At 36.4% G+C, this 19,304-nt stretch overlaps 3 protein-coding genes across 9 annotated transcripts in view; 1 reads left to right on the plus strand and 2 right to left on the minus strand.

Moving 5' to 3' along the window:
• The first annotated feature begins 2,822 nt into the window (after window positions 1-2,822).
• LOC105131368 (kelch-like protein 5) lies at window positions 2,823-8,470 on the plus strand. Of its 3 annotated transcripts, XM_011034298.1 has the most exons (11): window positions 2,826-3,016; window positions 3,519-3,684; window positions 4,014-4,195; window positions 4,316-4,906; window positions 5,017-5,094; window positions 5,934-6,258; window positions 6,348-6,547; window positions 6,843-6,919; window positions 7,357-7,458; window positions 7,801-7,987; window positions 8,078-8,470. In XM_011034298.1, exons 2-11 carry the CDS (start codon window positions 3,543-3,545, stop codon window positions 8,165-8,167), a joined length of 1,974 nt encoding a protein of 657 aa, XP_011032600.1. In that variant the 5' UTR covers window positions 2,826-3,016; window positions 3,519-3,542; the 3' UTR covers window positions 8,168-8,470. The 3 variants fall into 3 exon arrangements, with proteins under 3 accessions (XP_011032601.1, XP_011032600.1, XP_011032602.1); XM_011034299.1 differs by lacking the exon at window positions 5,017-5,094 and having other exon boundaries at window positions 2,823-3,016; XM_011034300.1 differs by lacking the exons at window positions 2,826-3,016; window positions 3,519-3,684 and having other exon boundaries at window positions 4,120-4,208.
• A 632-nt stretch (window positions 8,471-9,102) lies between these two features.
• On the minus strand, window positions 9,103-12,217 carry LOC105131371 (uncharacterized). Of its 2 annotated transcripts, XM_011034305.1 has the most exons (5): window positions 11,762-12,217; window positions 11,394-11,506; window positions 10,001-11,311; window positions 9,622-9,817; window positions 9,103-9,399 (listed from the first exon to the last, which is right to left on the minus strand). In XM_011034305.1, exons 1-3 carry the CDS (start codon window positions 12,176-12,178, stop codon window positions 10,393-10,395), a joined length of 1,449 nt encoding a protein of 482 aa, XP_011032607.1. In that variant the 5' UTR covers window positions 12,179-12,217; the 3' UTR covers window positions 9,103-9,399; window positions 9,622-9,817; window positions 10,001-10,392. The 2 variants fall into 2 exon arrangements, with proteins under 2 accessions (XP_011032607.1, XP_011032606.1); XM_011034304.1 differs by having other exon boundaries at window positions 9,106-9,817.
• Window positions 12,218-12,726: 509 nt separating this feature from the next.
• The window catches only part of SIEL (ARM repeat superfamily protein), a 7,130-nt gene continuing 552 nt past the window's right edge, over window positions 12,727-19,304 (minus strand). The window contains exons 1-10 of one of the 4 annotated variants that reach the window (XM_011034303.1): window positions 18,363-18,447; window positions 18,146-18,264; window positions 17,924-18,004; window positions 17,234-17,467; window positions 16,684-16,875; window positions 16,119-16,259; window positions 15,819-15,908; window positions 14,980-15,396; window positions 14,816-14,928; window positions 12,727-14,733 (exon numbers count right to left, since the gene is read on the minus strand). In XM_011034303.1, coding sequence (XP_011032605.1) covers window positions 13,815-14,733; window positions 14,816-14,928; window positions 14,980-15,396; window positions 15,819-15,908; window positions 16,119-16,259; window positions 16,684-16,875; window positions 17,234-17,467; window positions 17,924-18,004; window positions 18,146-18,264; window positions 18,363-18,372 — 2,316 coding nt within the window. In that variant the 5' untranslated portion in view covers window positions 18,373-18,447 and the 3' untranslated portion in view covers window positions 12,727-13,814. Of the gene's footprint in view, window positions 14,734-14,815; window positions 14,929-14,979; window positions 15,397-15,818; window positions 15,909-16,118; window positions 16,260-16,683; window positions 16,876-17,233; window positions 17,468-17,923; window positions 18,005-18,145; window positions 18,941-19,304 lie in introns of those variants that run through there. The other 3 variants (XR_843414.1, XM_011034301.1, XM_011034302.1) reach the window with 3 other exon arrangements.

The raw sequence follows: 19,304 nt of genomic DNA on the forward strand, positions 1-19,304 counted from the left end.
TTGATTGTAATTTTTTTTTCAAGAGAGCATGTAACAATCAAATTCAGTTACCTCGTCAACTTATTAAGTAGTGGTCAAGTCTAATCGTTTTGCCAATTCATCAACTAGGAGTCAAGTCCAATCATCTTGACAAACTCATTAACTAGTCGTTGAAAGATCAAGATCCCAATTCGAAGTTTTCCTAATATCATCATTGATCATTTGAAATCAATAAGAAATTAACACATACAAAGTATGCACACGCCATCATGGTTAGCCCATAATTGTCCATTGCTCATGTTATCCCAACCAACTTAATTATAAGAAGGCTTGATTTACTTGACATCAAACGAAGTGATGGCCAATTCTAAATGGCAATTGACTCTCTATGTGCTATCTATTAATTATGGATTGAGAAATTGGTAACCTAAACAGTAATTAGCAGAAGGGCATACTGGGACCCTTTTTTTCTCTCTGATTCTTAGAACTTTCAAACTTTAGTCAATAGACAAGATTAGCTAGTCTTCAAGCATTGACTGATCGAACCAAGTAATTGGGTGTTCATCAAGTATACAAGTACTTATGAATATAATAATAGTTGATGATCCTTGTTGGGTTTTTTTTTTTAACGGTGAGTATGTTTCTGCTTTTTAAATTGCATTAAATTAATGATTTTTAAGTAAATTTTTAATGATTTTGATTTTTTAATATTAATTAAAAAATTTAATTTAATATATTTTTTAATTAAAAAATATTTTTAAAAAGTATCCCAGATTATGTTTGTTTTTACTTTTAAAAATAACCTTTTTAAAAATAATTTTTTTATTTGTTTCAAATCAATTCTTTTATATTTTAAAATCATTTTAATATATCAATGTAAGACAGACATTTTTTAAAAACAAATATTATTTTAATATATTTATAAATAAAAAATACTTTCAAAAATATTCAGCATCAAAGATACCAAGATCTAAATAGTTAGTTACTGTCTCATCCTCCTTTTTCATCTTCTTCTTCTTCCTTTTTGTTTTCGTTGCTAAGAAGAAAGGAAACAATAAGAGACAGGGGAATGGCCCATCATCAACTGGCAATATTAAATTGAACAGAACACCAACAGTGCTCTGCACTGCCAAAAACCAAAGTAACTACTGCGCAGCACGGATTCCTCTCTCATGGTTTCCACTGAATTAACCAAAAGCTGGACTTTAGTGCTGGAAATCAAGTTGACATTTGTGACCATGAACAAAAGCATGAAAAATGGTCATGGGGTTTTGAATCCAAGATCAACCATTACCATGAAAGAGAGAAATAATGACAACGACAATAATAATCAAAATCCGTACTGGTTCAAATCTGGAATAGAACTTCACTAGAGAAAGTTTGTGACATGTCTGGTGTGAAAGCATCCCTGAAAAACATGGCCGATTTTGTTTTTGTTCATTGGATTTTCTACTCTGCCTTTCTGCTCACATCCAATGAACATTACAAGCTGCATAGCTGCAATAATTGGAGCCACTAGGGTGTGCTGGGTTAATTAATAGATATTTCGGATTGTTTTTTTTTGAAAAAAAACCTAAAACCACTGCAAAATCAAACACACACCACAAGTTTTGCACATCACTGGCATGGACCGTGTTAGCCTAAACCAGCCTCGATGAAGAGGTGCAGGTGGCATGCGAGTGGCTAGGTTTTAGATTACCTCTTTGGGTAAGCATTAATGTGCCCAAGTCAATGTTTGGGTGTAGCTGTTGGGCTACGACCTATAGGTTTCTTGATCCTAGACCCAACCAGTATGGATTTGGCTGCATCCTCTTCCAAGTTTCAAGCATTAAAGATGGTGCTAGCAATTATGGGAAAATTTGAATATATAATTGTGAAATAGGCGATATTTTGAGTGCTGCAAATTTCTGTTGATCAGAGACTCCCAGACTTCTGCATGTAGTGGTTGAGATGAGATTGAATTCTGTGCAGCATTTTTTATTTTTTAACATTGTTTTTTAAAATGTATTAAAATAGCATATTTTTAATTTTTTTATATTAACATATTAAAACAATTCAAAATCATAAAAAAATTTCAAAAATATTTTTTTAAACACAAAAAACAAGTACACCCTGCAAGCCTGGAGAATGAAATGGTTTACATCTTACAAATATGGATACGAAGCAGACAATAAAAATTATTTGATTAATCTAGTTAACCCTTCTCCTAACTCATTTTAGGTATAAAAAAATCAATTCAAAATTAATCTATTTTTACTGTCTGGCAAGTTAATTGGTAAAAGAAACCCGACTGCCTTTTAAAATAACGCCCTTAATATACAGAGTAATCCTCTTGATGTCCTATTTTATGCCTAACAAACTAAACCTACCCTTTTCTTTGGTAAAAAAACCCCGACTGCCTTTTAAAATAACACCGTTAATATACAGAGTAATCCTCTTGACGTCCTTTTTTATGCCTAACAAACTAAACCTACACTTTTATTTTCGGTCCTATTTTATGTACTGTACTCACACTGGCCCGAAGAACCAAAAAAATGTGCATGAATGCCATGGGCCTCTGAAGAGAGAGCAAAAAGGATACCATGAGTCGTAAGCCCCGTTCTGTTGGTCCACGTACTAGTGTGAACCGAGTGAATAACTGTACATTCAGCCAAGTTACTTCGGCATCAAGTCAAGGCTCCACACGCGTCTCAGCCACCTGCGCTATGCACAGGAAAGACTCGATACACGAAGCGACCCTGTTTCCAGGGCTGCATTTCTGCAGAATTGGGCCCGGGGACTTTCCTGGGTCTTTTAATGACCCACTCACTCTGACTCACGGAGGATTGGCACGGCGGGCATTCTCCAGTGAATATACGGGTTTATGATGGTTTATATCCATCCGATGTGGGATACTGCATAGGGACGAAAACCTTACTGTGTTCCCTTGCTTTCTTCCAGAGAGAGGGAGAGAGAGAGAGAGAGAGTTTCCTTTTCCTTTAAAGTTTAAACCTCCCTTCACTCGCTTACTCTCTGAACCTAACCCATTCCCTCATCAGTACGATTCTCTCCTCTCTTTCTCTCTCTTCTCTGTATCTAACAATGTGAACCGATTTTGATATTTTTTTTTGAATGTTTTGGCAGTGGCATCGAAATATTTTTTGAGATAATTTGGAATTTATTAGGGTTTTGATACATTTATTTCTCTGTACAGATTTTGCGATTCTTCATTCCTTCTCTGTTTAATTTACTTTAGTAATTTCCTTTTTAAATTCATAAAAAATAATGATGTGTTTTTTTTAAGAGTTTGTGAATGAATTTGTGTGTGACTAACATGTAGTTACCATGTGCTTGATTTTATGCCTCACAAACGTTTTCTTTTCTTCAATGCTTAATGTCTTTTGTCATGAGAAATGATTGATCATAAGCTTTGAATTGGACATGGAGAAGGCATGAAATTAATGTTTTGTTCTTTGTATTTGACATTATTTTTTTTGCTTTTTGGGAAACTAAGAGGGGTCTTTGAGGTTGACCATTAATGTTGTGATTGATGGTAGCAGGGAGGAAAGCACAGGCATTTTTCGATGGAAAGAGGTGGGCGGGTGTCAAGTAACCTGGCGATTGACAATATGTATGCTAGAAATTTGAAGAAGAGTCAGCTTGGAGGTGTAATATTTGTTTGTACGAACAATACGATAAGAGAGTGCTTATCCAAGCAACTCTTTGGTCAGTTCTCTGCATTTGTTTGATTGCCTTGTTTGTTTTATAGTACCTTTTAGATGTTCTTATTACTATTTGGTAAGATCATGCTTTAGTGATGTAACTGGTAATGAATTCATGCATGTCGAATTCACCATGTTATGAAATATTTTTTAATGCGAGGATTCTGGTGTTTATATTGGCCCCTATGCTTATAAATAGTGAAGCATCGGAGGAGAACAATGAGCATTTTTATAAAATATAATATTTATTGAGAAGCATGTTAAACGGTGGTAGATTATTAGGCTCACATTTGTATCCCAGGAATCATAAAATTTTTCTTTCAATTTGAACAGGTTTACCGGGTCAGCATTTTTCTTATGTAAAGAATATTGATCCCGGCCTGCCTCTCTTCCTATTCAACTATAGTGACAGGAAGCTTTATGGGATATATGAGGCTGCTAGCTCTGGCCAAATGAGCATAAACCCGTATGGCTGGACCAGTGATGGTGCACAAAGAACACCATATCCTTCCCAGGTATTAAATGAAGGTTTGTCTTAAATACTAAGATTTTTTTAGTCATTAAGATTATATGGAGAACACTTTGCGTTATAATCAAGAATGCTATTCTTCTGAAATTATGGTTTGGTGAACAAGGTTCAAATTCACGTGCGGCTGCAATGTCAACCACTGTGTGAAGAACAGTTTAAACCGATTATTGCTGATAACTACTACAATCATAATCATTTCTGGTTTGAGCTTGACCATGTTCAAACCAGCAAGCTGATGTCCTTATTAGCATCTTTAGCTGTTTCCCCTGGCACCTCTGTATTGACACAGAAGATAGAGAAGTGGAGAAACATGCTCCAACCTGGTCCCTTATCTAAATCAAGAGGGGAAGATGAAGGAGACAACTTGCCTGCTTCAGAAAGTGACCACACTGATAATTCAAGTACAAAGTCAGATTCTGCACACATTGCTTCTTCAGATGTAGATAATCAACCAGTGAAAGATCAGTTGGATATGACAGCAGTGGAACAAGAAGAGAGAGAGCTAATATTCAAGAAGTTGCAAGAATTGGCTCTCAGATCTGAACCTCAAGCCTCTTCTTTGAGGGATGGCACAGAAGATTCTTCTCCTTTACATGATATGCACTTGGAGGAGAAGGCTTCTGCAGAGGGGCAGATGGGTTCAGAGGAAAAGAATGATGTCAATCCTTGTACCTTTTGTCAATCTACCATTGCTCAGGTGGAGTTTTTCTTTTATTTATTCATCTTAATCATGTCATGGATGACGACATTTTATTCAATGATATTCATTTCTCTCTCTTGCTGTTTTTGTTCTGTCTATATTTGTAGTTGGTTCAAGGGATGGAGGAGCTTAAGGCTTTTAGAACAGAACAAACTCTGAAGATGGGTTATTTAGAACAGAAGCTGGTATTGTTTAAGTGCCTCAAGACTTCTGTTTTTGTAGTTGCTATGTTCTAGATGTTGAAATGCCTTTTTTTATTTAACTTCAGGCAGATTGAAGTTTGCCATGCCAATTGGTAAGTAATTGGACATCCAGTGGGATTGAACTGGCTACAATATTTTTGTAGAGTGATTGAAGGGACTGGTCTTTAACTGGTAATGGCCTTTGTTATTTGTAGGAACAAAATTTACTTTGTAATTCCGTAACTGTTGTATATAACTATATTAGGTGGATTGATGTTTGGCAACGAATTCTAGGGAAAAAAAGGTTGATATGATATTTCCATAAGAGGCTAAACTAGAAATGCTGAAGTTAGAGGCAATTTGGTATTGCTGGTTAGTGAAAAAGAGACCCACTGCAATTGATTACATGCACCTAAATAACTATTTGTAGATTAAAAAAAATTGCATCAAGAGTAGATTAGGAATTGAATGCATAATTTTATTCCAGTTTCCTGGAGGAGGGCTTCAGCTCGGCAGATGATATACCCAAGGCAATCTCATGTACTGTTGCTCTATAATTAGAGTCCTTAGACTGATCAAAGATTTGAACATGTGGCATGTTTGTCTCATTTCTACTGTACTTTATGGACTTCATCATAGATTTGCATCTGTTTCTGTGATGTTAAATATTCAAATTTAGGTCTCTATGATATTTTCCCCAGCCATAAACTCTGCATCTCATCCTTAGAAAATCTGCTATATTATGGCACAATGTTCTTGGATACCAGTCCATGCTTGTATTTGTCTCTTTACATTTATATGCTGTGTATTTTTTATGAATGGCTTTCTGGATGGCATTTCAGGTTGAGGCTGAAGAACAAATTCAACAGTTGAAAGATCGGTGTATGATGTTGGAATCCATGTCTAATCCTTCCAAGGCAGACATAGATGAAACAGCCAATAATTTGTTTGACGAAGAGCAATTGGATCCTACTGATGCCATCCATCTGATGGGGGGATATGATGGTGAATCGTGGTTGTCGACTTTCAGTTTATATTTTCCCTCTCAAGATGTAATGAAATCTTTGAGGCCAATGAGCTGTGTTCGGTCATATGCTTCAGTTGTACAGTTTCATGAAGAGCTTTATGTATTTGGTGGTGGGAATGGCCAGTTGTGGTATGACACGGGTATGAGCTCCCTTACTGTTTCTTAATTTTTGTTTTTTTACTAAAACTCGTATATTTCTTGACAATTTTTTTTTTCATGTCATATGAAGTTGAATCATACAATCCAGCAAATGATCAATGGACCCCTCGCCCATCGCTGACCGGGAAGAAAGGGAGTTTGGCTGGGGCTACTTTAAATGACAAAATATTTTCCATGGGTGGTGGAAATGGGGTTGAATGCTTTGCAGATGTTGAAATGCTTGTTTTAGATATTGGAAAGTGGATCCCAACAAGGTCAATGCTACAGAAGGTAGAAGTCACTGCTTGTCTTGCTTTATATTGGTGGATCTTCTTGGAGTGATTTGAAGTTCCAAAGGTTTTAGAACTTGGCAGTTATACCCTTAGTCAAGGATGAAGTTTGTGATAGCAGGTTCATTTGCTTGTGATTTCCCATGTGCCTCTTACATAGTTGTATTTACTTTTTCTTTTTTTGGCTTTTCCTTTCAAGTCTGCTTTTCATGACCTCGAGTAACTCTTTCATTGGATTTGATATGTTTGGATAACCTGATTAAATGCTGTTCTACTGTTTCCTTGTTTTGTTCCAGCGATTTGCTCTTGCAGCTGTGGAACTCAATGGTGTACTTTATGCAACTGGTGGATTTGATGGGAGTGATTATTCAAAGTATTGTAACATGTCATTCCTTTTTGTTCCATCACTAGTCTTATGTTCTATGCTGGCATCTTTGGTCAAATTCATGAAGCATGTAATACTTGCATGAATACCTGCAAACATGCATACAAGCGAGCGCATTTATGTGCATAAAGGATTGAGATGAGATTGAGGATTTGGAAGTTGAGGATGTTTGCTGTTTCTGACAATAGTTTCCTGAGTTAATACTCACATAGAGATGGAGCCTGGTTGAAGTTTAATTTTTTTGCTTTCTAGTTCCTTTTCAACAAGATAATCTTGCCTCAGGAGCCAGGACCCTGTAGTGTACTGATTGTATACTCTATCTTGAAGGGAAACTGTGGGTGTTTAATCTACTAGGAACATATTGGAAATAGGCCCTTCACATAAAAAAATCCATTATAATGGCTGACTACCTTTTATTCTTTCAGGACTGCTGAAAGATTTGATCCCAGAGAACATTCTTGGAGCAGAATTGCAAGCATGAATGCAAAGAGGGGCTGCCATTCATTGGTTGTTTTGAATGAAAAACTGTAAGTTTTCATTTCTTACTATGTTAAATGCAGCAGTGTGTGTAATATATTAATGAGCTTGCAAATAGTAGTCCTACCCAAATTCAAAATTTGGTGTTTAAATATATTGAGTTTCACCATCCCAGCAGAGAGGTAATCCTCCTTAATTAGGCCGCAGAGAAGAGACCCAAATTTTTGATAATTAAAGATGTAAAATAATGGTTGCACCATTCCAGCTGCTTTTAGGCGCTATTTTCTCATTGGTTTGAATTATGCTACTTGATGAATTTCACCGTCTGTGGTTTTTTAGTATCTGCTTCAGGATGCATGCATGCTGTTAATTATGGAAAATTCCCTTTTTAGATATGCCTTGGGCGGTTATGATGGAAGCACAATGGTTTCAAGCACAGAAATATTTGATCCTCGTCTTGACTCGTGGATCCCTGGGGAACCCATGAACAAGCCTAGAGGCTATGCCGCCGCCGCCGCCATTAAGGAATCAATATATGTTATTGGAGGGCTGGAATCTGATGAGAACATGATAGATACCGTATGCTACCTTCTGCAAATATCTCCACGTTACCTTCTGCATTACTTTGTCTTTTCACATATGTATTTTAATCCCCCTACGAAATGGCAGGTTGAACATTTCAAGCAGGGTCAGGGATGGCAAGAAAAGAAGTCCAGGGCCATCAAGAAAAGATGCTTTTTGTCTGCTATTGCTTTTTAAATCATGGAAATGGTTGATAATCTTTTTGAGTGTTAAGAAATTGGTATGATGATTGGTCATTAGAAGCCAAAAGTGTTTTTTTTTTTTTTTAAGATCATGACGTGGGATGCAAGCAACAGGCAGTATAGCATTTGTTCAAGTATGTAAAAGACAGTAATCCCGTCATCAAATTGATCATCAAATACCACGAACAATGGTAGTTGCCTTGGTCACTATCTGAACTTTTTGTGCGTGATCTTGAATTCTGTTTGCAAAGATGGGATCGTGACTGCAGTTGACCTTTCATCAGTTTGTTGACATGAACCTTCAATCTACTTTTCCTGCTAGATGTTACAATTGAATTAGAACGTAATCTCTCTCTCTCTCTAATCATCATATTTTTTTCATGACAGAAGAAGAATGAAATCATAGAACAGGGAAAATGGACAGGGGAAATGATCTTAACGTTTGTTTGTAATTTTATGGCTGTGGTTCGTTTGATAAGCCTATGAATGAGAGAGGTCCATGCAAAGCTCAATAAATGGAGCCTCTTCGGCTTTTGCATGTGTAAGCATATGTTAAAAGTAAATAAATTAAAAAACAACGTTCACCATGTGTAAGCATATGTTAAAAGTAAATAAAATAAAAAACAACGTTCACCACAATCACACTACAATCACGCGATGTATAACCAATTGATTGTATCCTTGACAAGGTACTGCCATATTATTTTGATTTTCATCAGTGGAATCATGTGATTCGACCTGCTTTTTAAAATGTTTTTTATATAAAAAACATTAAATTAATACATTTTAGATTCTTTTCAATTATTTCAATATGTTAATATAAAAAATAAATAAAAAAATAATATTAAAAAAATCATTTTAATATATTTTTAATTGAAAAGGAACCTTCACATTACCAAACACATGAATCTAATAAGAAAACTAGAAACGTGATTTCAAGAATTTGACATTAGACCACTAAAGACCCACCATTACAAACTGCAATTGTTCATGCATATCGACCAATGAAGGTTCATTAGCATCAGCATAGCAGATGTCACTGCTGTATTAACATCAAAACCAGCAAATTTCAAGAAAATACACAGGATGAACATAAAAATCAATTGTAAATCTCAGGCAATGAATTAACTTCAGTTTGTGGGACTCTTTGTTCTTGTTGATACTTGAAAGTAAATCTATCTGGAGCCTACTGTATTTGATCGACCTCTGAGTTCCGATTTCAAGGACCTGTCAAATGATTCAAACTTTAACAAGTTAAGAGGCACATGCGATTAGGAGCTAAAAATGTAACAACTGCTTTCAACATTAGTACATGGCTGGTTCCTTTCTTTACAAAAGTATGTGTACAGTATAAGCATAATTTCAAAAAAAAAACAAAATGGTTATAACAAGACAGAATATATAACTTTGAAAAAAGAAATTCAGAATTTTGAGAGCCTGAAAGCATACCATTACGAATACAAGTACTATCAGCAATATCCAGAATCTTCCAGGGTTTACAGCATGCCTCTTTCATCCATGAAAAGACCTTCAGCAGCTTTATCCCAAGTAACGCAACCTAGCAGACTTATTAAGGAAACAGCAATAAAGACAGAAAGATTTCAGGTTTAAAATTATCCAATACGTAACTTTCATAAGTGTCCACCACATAACTTTCACAAGCCAACAGTGGCACCAGCGCATGATCCACAGGGAAAACCATCCACTTCTGTAAATTTGCATGCATAGTTTTGAAAATGTAGCAGTGGTCAGAGCTTTTACAAATCAACAAAGACAGAAAGATTTCAGGTTTAAAATTGTCCAATACGTAGCTTTCATAAGTATCCACCACATAACTTTCACAAGCCAACCCAGCATTGGAGATCAGCTGGCACTGGCGCATGATCCACAGGGAAAACCATCCACTTCTGTAAATTTGCATGCATAGTTTTGAAAATGTAGCAGTGGTCAGAGCTTTTACAAATCAACCAAGAGGGGAAAATTGACATCAGGATAATCTGATGTGGAGGAAAACGAGCAACTTCTCCACACTATCCTTGTTCATGCATACTTATCACAAGAAGATCTAGACCATTTTCCCATATACAAGGGCCAGGTTCGTACCATCACAATGATTATGAGATAAAAACAAGGTCTATGATCAACTGATGAACCCAGCTTCCAGCAAATAGAGGACAAATGCAATGAGGATCTGTGACACGTGAAATATCAAAAAGCCATTCAGTCCCTCCGAACCAAGCACAAATGAACTTCTTTTTCCTGGCAAAGATAAACCAATTCACGTTTTGGACCTCCACAGTGTTTCACTAAGTGGCAATCCTCAAGAGCACATTCCATGCCTATACCAATCCATGATGAGAATGAACGAGCTTTTGGAGTTCTGTAAAAGGGTGCCATAAATGTAAATTTCTTGATTTCATTGCAGCCTCCTAATAGGTTCAAATCTAAGAAGACAAATTGAGTTGACTCCTGACTCATTCTTATCGTAAGCCACAACCTATTCTTGCTACTGACATTGTATAAAGTAATATCCAAAGGTATAGCCACAGGTAGTCCAGAGACAAAAGGAAGAGGATTTTCAGAATCATTACCAGGAATATCAAGTTCTGCATTTATATGCCTTACTCTCGAGCATAAACTAAACAGCTTAAGGGTGAAGAAATCAACTAAGTTTGTAATCAGGAAGAGACTGCATGAGATACCAGCTTTAGAAGACTCGATCTCATGCACTATTTTCTTAGCGTCCATTAAAATATTGGATGGTTCAATGGGTCCTTTATCATTGAGAATCTCTATATGTGAAATTATGGCAGACAATTTTTTCATTGTAGCCGGAGAGCAGCAGATTTCAACTTTGGATAACCTCAACAAACAGGCCACAACTATAAGCTCCAACACATGCAACTCCTCTTCCTTGGAAAACCCTATATATCTATACCTCAGTTCTCTGAGCCTCACATCTAGTTTCCCAAATAGATATTCCAGTCCTCCTGTTTCATCGGACCTTATCTTCCATACAATGTGCTCCCATATCTTAGCAAACAGTTTCATTACCTGGAGGTATTGCAACGTAAATGCCAATATACCAGCAGATTCAAGGGATGCAGAGGTTAACATTGCCAATTCTCTCTTGCAATCCCTGCACAAGCAAAAAATTAGTATAAAAAATTACAGGGGCATTAAATATGGCAAGGAAAATTTACATATAATTAGAGTACAACCTCAGAGCTCTCACTGCTACATTGGTGCACCTTGATTGTACCAAAAGCCAGGCATCTCTGGCCCTTGCAATGATAAGGTTCACAGATTTCATGACTTCATCAAGCTCATCTGCCTGGCATTCTACAATTGAAGTAGATTTCATGACTTCATCAAGCTCATCTGCCTGGCATTCTACAATTGAAGTAGATTTCATGACTTCATCAAGCTCATCTGCCTGGCATTCTACAATTGAAGTAGATTTCATGACTTCATCAAGCTCATCTGCCTGGCATTCTACAATTGAAGTAGATTTCATGACTTCATCAAGCTCATCTGCCTGGCATTCTACAATTGAAGTAGATTTCATGACTTCATCAAGCTCATCTGCCTGGCATTCTACAATTGAAGTAGCTAAATCCTCTAATTCACATGAAATCACAGGCTGAACTTTGGAAGTTTCATTGCCAGTTTGTAGCATGGGCACACCAACGGGACCATTGACATCCTTTCTGCTATGAGTTAAAACAGCCTCATCAACAACTGGCAATAATGACAACTCCACTTCTGTGCCACAAGTGGAGGATCTACTGCACTGAGACAAATATGCAAAAAGTGTATCTTGGTCTACAACTTCTCTCAAAGCAGAAGAGATCCTCCCTAGCAAGGTTACTGCATAAGAAAATAATCTAGGTGGAATATTTTGACCATTCTGATTTTGTGAGAGTGGAACTGAGATGGCAAGTACAAGAAACGCAGCTACTCTTGCACTATCCAAGACCAATTTTCCCTCCAAAATAGGCTCCATCTGGATTCAAAGAAAGTGAACAATAAATCTCTATAAAGCAGATACAAGTATAAAAACATAATAATTTAAATGAAATCATAGAACAGGGAAAATGGACAGGGGAAATGATCTTAACGTTTGTTTGTAATTTTATGGCTGTGGTTCGTTTGATAAGCCTATGAATGAGAGAGGTCCATGCAAAGCTCAATAAATGGAGCCTCTTCGGCTTTTGCATGTGTAAGCATATGTTAAAAGTAAATAAAATAAAAAACAACGTTCCCCACAATCACGCGATGTATAACCAATTGATTGTATCCTCGACAAGGTACTGCCATATTATTTTGATTTTCATCAGTGGAATCATGTGATTCGACCTGCTTTTTAAAATGTTTTTTATATAAAAAACATTAAATTAATACATTTTAGATTCTTTTCAATTATTTCAATATGTTAATATAATAAATAAATAAATAAATAATATTAAAAAAATCATTTTAATATATTTTTAATTGAAAAGGAACCTTCACATTACCAAACACATGAATCTAATAAGAAAACTAGAAACGTGATTTCAAGAATTTGACATTAGACCACTAAAGACCCACCATTACAAACTGCAATTGTTCATGCATATCGACCAATGAAGGTTCATTAGCATCAGCATAGCAGATGTCACTGCTGTATTAACATCAAAACCAGCAAATTTCAAGAAAATACACAGGATGAACATAAAAATCAATTGTAAATCTCAGGCAATGAATTAACTTCAGTTTGTGGGACTCTTTGTTCTTGTTGATACTTGAAAGTAAATCTATCTGGAGCCTACTGTATTTGATCGACCTCTGAGTTCCGATTTCAAGGACCTGTCAAATGATTCAAACTTTAACAAGTTAAGAGGCACATGCGATTAGGAGCTAAAAATGTAACAACTGCTTTCAACATTAGTACATGGCTGGTTCCTTTCTTTACAAAAGTATGTGTACAGTATAAGCATAATTTCAAAAAAAAAACAAAATGGTTATAACAAGACAGAATATATAACTTTGAAAAAAGAAATTCAGAATTTTGAGAGCCTGAAAGCATACCATTACGAATACAAGTACTATCAGCAATATCCAGAATCTTCCAGGGTTTACAGCATGCCTCTTTCATCCATGAAAAGACCTTCAGCAGCTTTATCCCAAGTAACGCAACCTAGCAGACTTATTAAGGAAACAGCAATAAAGACAGAAAGATTTCAGGTTTAAAATTATCCAATACGTAACTTTCATAAGTGTCCACCACATAACTTTCACAAGCCAACAGTGGCACCAGCGCATGATCCACAGGGAAAACCATCCACTTCTGTAAATTTGCATGCATAGTTTTGAAAATGTAGCAGTGGTCAGAGCTTTTACAAATCAACCAAGAGGGGAAAATTGACATCAGGATAATCTGATGTGGAGGAAAACGAGCAACTTCTCCACACTATCCTTGTTCATGCAGACTTATCACAAGAATATCTAGACCATTTTCCCATATACAAGGGCCAGGTTCGTACCATCACAATGATTATGAGATAAAAACAAGGTCTATGATCAACTGATGAACCCAGCTTCCAGCAAATAGAGGACAAATGCAATGAGGATCTGTGACACGTGAAATATCAAAAAGCCATTCAGTCCCTCCGAACCAAGCACAAATGAACTTCTTTTTCCTGGCAAAGATAAACCAATTCACGTTTTGGACCTCCACAGTGTTTCACTAAGTGGCAATCCTCAAGAGCACATTCCATGCCTATACCAATCCATGATGAGAATGAACGAGCTTTTGGAGTTCTGTAAAAGGGTGCCATAAATGTAAATTTCTTGATTTCATTGCAGCCTCCTAATAGGTTCAAATCTAAGAAGACAAATTGAGTTGACTCCTGACTCATTCTTATCGTAAGCCACAACCTATTCTTGCTACTGACATTGTATAAAGTAATATCCAAAGGTATAGCCACAGGTAGTCCAGAGACAAAAGGAAGAGGATTTTCAGAATCATTACCAGGAATATCAAGTTCTGCATTTATATGCCTTACTCTCGAGCATAAACTAAACAGCTTAAGGGTGAAGAAATCAACTAAGTTTGTAATCAGGAAGAGACTGCATGAGATACCAGCTTTAGAAGACTCGATCTCATGCACTATTTTCTTAGCGTCCATTAAAATATTGGATGGTTCAATGGGTCCTTTATCATTGAGAATCTCTATATGTGAAATTATGGCAGACAATTTTTTCATTGTAGCCGGAGAGCAGCAGATTTCAACTTTGGATAACCTCAACAAACAGGCCACAACTATAAGCTCCAACACATGCAACTCCTCTTCCTTGGAAAACCCTATATATCTATACCTCAGTTCTCTGAGCCTCACATCTAGTTTCCCAAATAGATATTCCAGTCCTCCTGTTTCATCGGACCTTATCTTCCATACAATGTGCTCCCATATCTTAGCAAACAGTTTCATTACCTGGAGGTATTGCAACGTAAATGCCAATATACCAGCAGATTCAAGGGATGCAGAGGTTAACATTGCCAATTCTCTCTTGCAATCCCTGCACAAGCAAAAAATTAGTATAAAAAATTACAGGGGCATTAAATATGGCAAGGAAAATTTACATATAATTAGAGTACAACCTCAGAGCTCTCACTGCTACATTGGTGCACCTTGATTGTACCAAAAGCCAGGCATCTCTGGCCCTTGCAAAGATAAGGTTCACAGATTTCATGACTTCATCAAGCTCATCTGCCTGGCATTCTACAATTGAAGTAGATTTCATGACTTCATCAAGCTCATCTGCCTGGCATTCTACAATTGAAGTAGCTAAATCCTCTAATTCACATGAAATCACAGGCTGAACTTTGGAAGTTTCATTGCCAGTTTGTAGCATGGGCACACCAACGGGACCATTGACATCCTTTCTGCTATGAGTTAAAACAGCCTCATCAACAACTGGCAATAATGACAACTCCACTTCTGTGCCACAAGTGGAGGATCTACTGCACTGAGACAAATATGCAAAAAGTGTATCTTGGTCTACAACTTCTCTCAAAGCAGAAGAGATCCTCCCTAGCAAGGTTACTGCATAAGAAAATAATCTAGGTGGAATATTTTGACCATTCTGATTTTGTGAGAGTGGAACTGAGATGGCAAGTACAAGAAACGCAGCTACTCTTGCACTATCCAAGACCAATTTTCCCTCCAAAATAGGCTCCATCTGGATTCAAAGAAAGTGAACAATAAATCTCTATAAAGCAGATACAAGTATAAAAACATAATAATTTAGAGTAGTATCCACGGATGAAAACAAAATGATTTTAGATATTGGATAATTATTAACAGAGATACAAGGGGAAGAAGAAGAAGAAAATAATTCAACTCAACTAAGAATTCTTCTTCTATTTAAAGTTGCAAGTGGTTATATGTGTTGCACTGACAGCAAAACAAAGAGAAAAATAGGCATTGCCATGAACATGAAAAAAAAGAAAACCATGGGTTATGGCAAAAAAAAAAAAAAAAAATATGCAAACCATGGGTTATGGCAAAAAAAAAAAAGAAAAAAAATATACCATAGAAATTCAATTATGGGGACCGATAAGTGCATGATCAAGAATGTATAGTCCAATTACTCATGCTAACCTCTTGAGAAACTTCCTTGACAACGTGAGCAGCAAAGCTCCCGTGGCTTCGACCCATAAAAAACAAAACAGAGAAGACATCAGCTTCATCCTAGAAGAAAGGAAATTTCCAACACGTTAAATTAAAGGAACAGATCAAGAATCCCATTTTCATATTCAGAGATGCATAAGATGTTTTCTCTTTTAAGGATATCTCGCAAGATTGCTTGTTTATTTCTTCCCCCCCAACCTCTTGTGGTTGGAAGGGATGGAGGTAGGGAGGATTGTGACAAAAAGAAAAGTATACTGAGGAACAGCTAACCTTTGCATATCTCTCCAAGTTCTGAAGGAGGCCATGAATAGATGATCTAAATAATTTCAAATCCGGCAGCTTCACCAATCTAAAAATTTTTCTTGCTATTGATCTTATTAGATCACAGTTATCAAGTAGAGAGCCCAGAAACTGCAAAACCAAGCAACAATTGCATTATAGGCAACTACACTTGTGATTAAAAAAAAATCTGTGCAAGTCATACCATTCAAAGATATATAATTGGTTTAAGAAATAAACCAAAAAAATAAAATAAAGTGAAACATAGTGTGATATAGGAGAAAAAAAAAGGAGCCAATCCCAAAGCTAATGATTTGTGTGTAATACATACATACATGCATGCACAAATATGTAAACAAGCTAACGCACAAAGAGGAGTATTTTGGGAGCAACTACAAAAGAAATGTCACAAATAAACATGTAAACAGCCAGTATCACCATGTCACAAGAGAGACTTCTTATCTTCATCAAAGTTGACTGAAGGTGTCGAGCATCTAAATATTCTACCAAATACAATATTTATTCGGGATTTGTAAAGAAGGATAGGAAAACTTACCATGTGCATGTGTATCTCTTGCACATGCAGACACTCAAAGGTTGCCATGTGATGCAGTGTTTCTAAAGCTTCTAACCTTACAGCCATTGAATCATCATTCAACATGTCCATCAACAAGCTTAAGGACTGACGAGCAAACTCAGCATAGAGGATAGTGTGAATGCCCAAAGAGTTACAAGCAGATTTCCGCACCTTCAAGCAAGCACAAAGTGTCATAATCATAGCAGTCAGGTATTTGGGAAACACATCTTGGGCTGCTGACATTAAATATGATATAAAAAAAGGGGGTCCATTATTGTAAACTCCATGATATTTTAAAATCTCAACCATCTTCTACACCTATACATGCATGAATAGAGAGAACATATGAAGGATCCAATCAGTTTTAAAAGTATATCGCTTCTGCAAGGACAATTGTTGTGAACCATAAATAATAACTATTCGATCTAGAAAAACAAAAAGAAAAGAAAGGGGTATTACTCTCTCAAAGATGTATCATATCATGCACAACTATAAGATTCAGTGCAACAAAATGTTCCACCCAAGTTACCTCATGGAATTCATCCTCAAGCCCATGCACAAAAGCTCCAGCATAACTAGATGCTAAAATCTCAAACCTTTCTGCTGCACACTGACCATGAGAGTTCTTCTCTTTCATGATTGCTAGGACTTTTTTTGATATAGTTTGCAATAAAATGTCCTCAGACACCAACTTTATCTTGCCAAGAGCATTAAAAGCTTCCAACCTGACCTCCACACTCATATCTCTTACCATAGAACAGAGCTGCGAGCACATTAATAATATATTTAAGAGTGGAAAAACATTTACTATTAATTATTCAAAGACACAAATATATGCCTATACAGTCAAAACAGGCAGCAGGAGTATTCAATATACAAAAATAACAATTTACACCCTAACAAGAAATGAAAATTGTTTGTGTAAATTACATAAGAGTCTTAAATTAAGCTCAGTTTTGCATGTTGCATCCTGTATTTTCATAACATCTATTTCAGCAGCATTAAAATCTGCTATCATATATGTTATTATTTTAACCCTACACTGTACATTTGTTTAAAATTCTTTCTTTTCACTGAAAAATTCATTAGATCCTACATTCAAATAAACCTAATAAAGAAATTAAACTAAAAATTCTGTACTGGTTGCGCGAGCAAACATCAACTGCCCAAAAATCCTCCAAAGAAAAAACAGGCAGCACAACAATGTTGATGAAAATACCTGCACAAATACTTGATTTGACCAATCTATTTTATCATTCTCTTCCTTTGTTGCTATAAGCATTTGCCCCCATTCTCTTACCTGCATGCACAGCAGTAAAAGTTTTTTCTGAATATTCACAACAATAAATGAGTTAAATATTAAGTGATTATTTTTTTACCATGCTTTAATTAAACACAGTAAATCAGAAAAAATAATTAAAGGATCGGTTTTCTTTTTTACCACGCGAATTGCAGCAGAGCGCACTGAATGCTCATTATCTTGTAGAAGCTCAACAGCACGGCAATAACAACCTTCAATCACACTGATATCTTCAAAAGTGTTGCCGCTTTTGCACAACCCTACCAAGCCATCCAAAGAAGCCTTTCTCACATATGGGTAAGGATCTTTCGTAAACCCTAAAAACACAGTAAACAGCACGTGCATCCCTATGCCTAACCTCTCTCCATTTCTGAGCAGCCGTAATCGAGCAGAAGCGGAAGTGGCAGCAAAACACAGGGACATAAATAACTGATCACCGATTTTGTTGTGATCGGAATCGGCAATCGAAGCTAGTGAAGTGAGTGACTCGGTGGCAATTTGAATTGACTCTGTAAAGAGGAGCGAGCTATCGCGGATTGAGTTGATGATTTGAGAGGAGAGGTGAGTGCGGCGTGAAGCAAGGTCAGTGAGGAGTTTGAGGATGTGGTGGTGAGTTGTGAGTGAGTTGGTGTGGAGTTGGAGAGAGTGAGTTAGGGTTTTGAGGATTGAAGAGATTGTGGAATCAGAGGTGTTGGGGTTGATTATTAGAGAGCGAAGAGAAGCTAGAGCTTGTAGAGAGAGAGGATTATTGTTGTCATTGAGAGATTGCAGGCATGTGTGAAGCAACTGATGCTCCATTAAAGAGCAGTGAGCGTGGTTCTTTTGGACTGGGGGAGCAGAAGATGAAGAGAGATGAAAGCACACTGTTATGTTGTGTGATTCAAATTTGTGTATAGAGGCAATGAGTTAGTAAAATCCGGAATAGCACCTTGCAAGCTACAATTTATGAGATTTCTACATTGTCAAAGAGAATTTCAATTTAACAAAAAAAAGAAAAAAAAAAGAGGAAACATCAGAACTTGTTTTTATGTATATTTATGCAACAAAAGTTTGTCGTTTGATTCGTGTTTATATGAACACAAAAGCAAAGCCCTTAAGCATCCCATTCACATGAGTAAAACATGAATTCATGAATATGAATGATAAGTTATTTTTTAAATTATAAATCTAAGAGTAAGTCTTCAGAAGGCCTGCAGAGATTGCTTCACGTGTTCTCAATCAAGGGAAACATTGCGTATGGATCACAAGAATAAGTAGACAGTAGAACAACCAACAAGGCTGCAATCAAGGGAAACATTGT

This window comes from Populus euphratica, unplaced genomic scaffold, assembly GCF_000495115.2.
Source record: "Populus euphratica unplaced genomic scaffold, PopEup_1.0 scaffold23.1, whole genome shotgun sequence".
Classification (NCBI taxonomy): Eukaryota; Viridiplantae; Streptophyta; class Magnoliopsida; order Malpighiales; family Salicaceae; genus Populus; species Populus euphratica.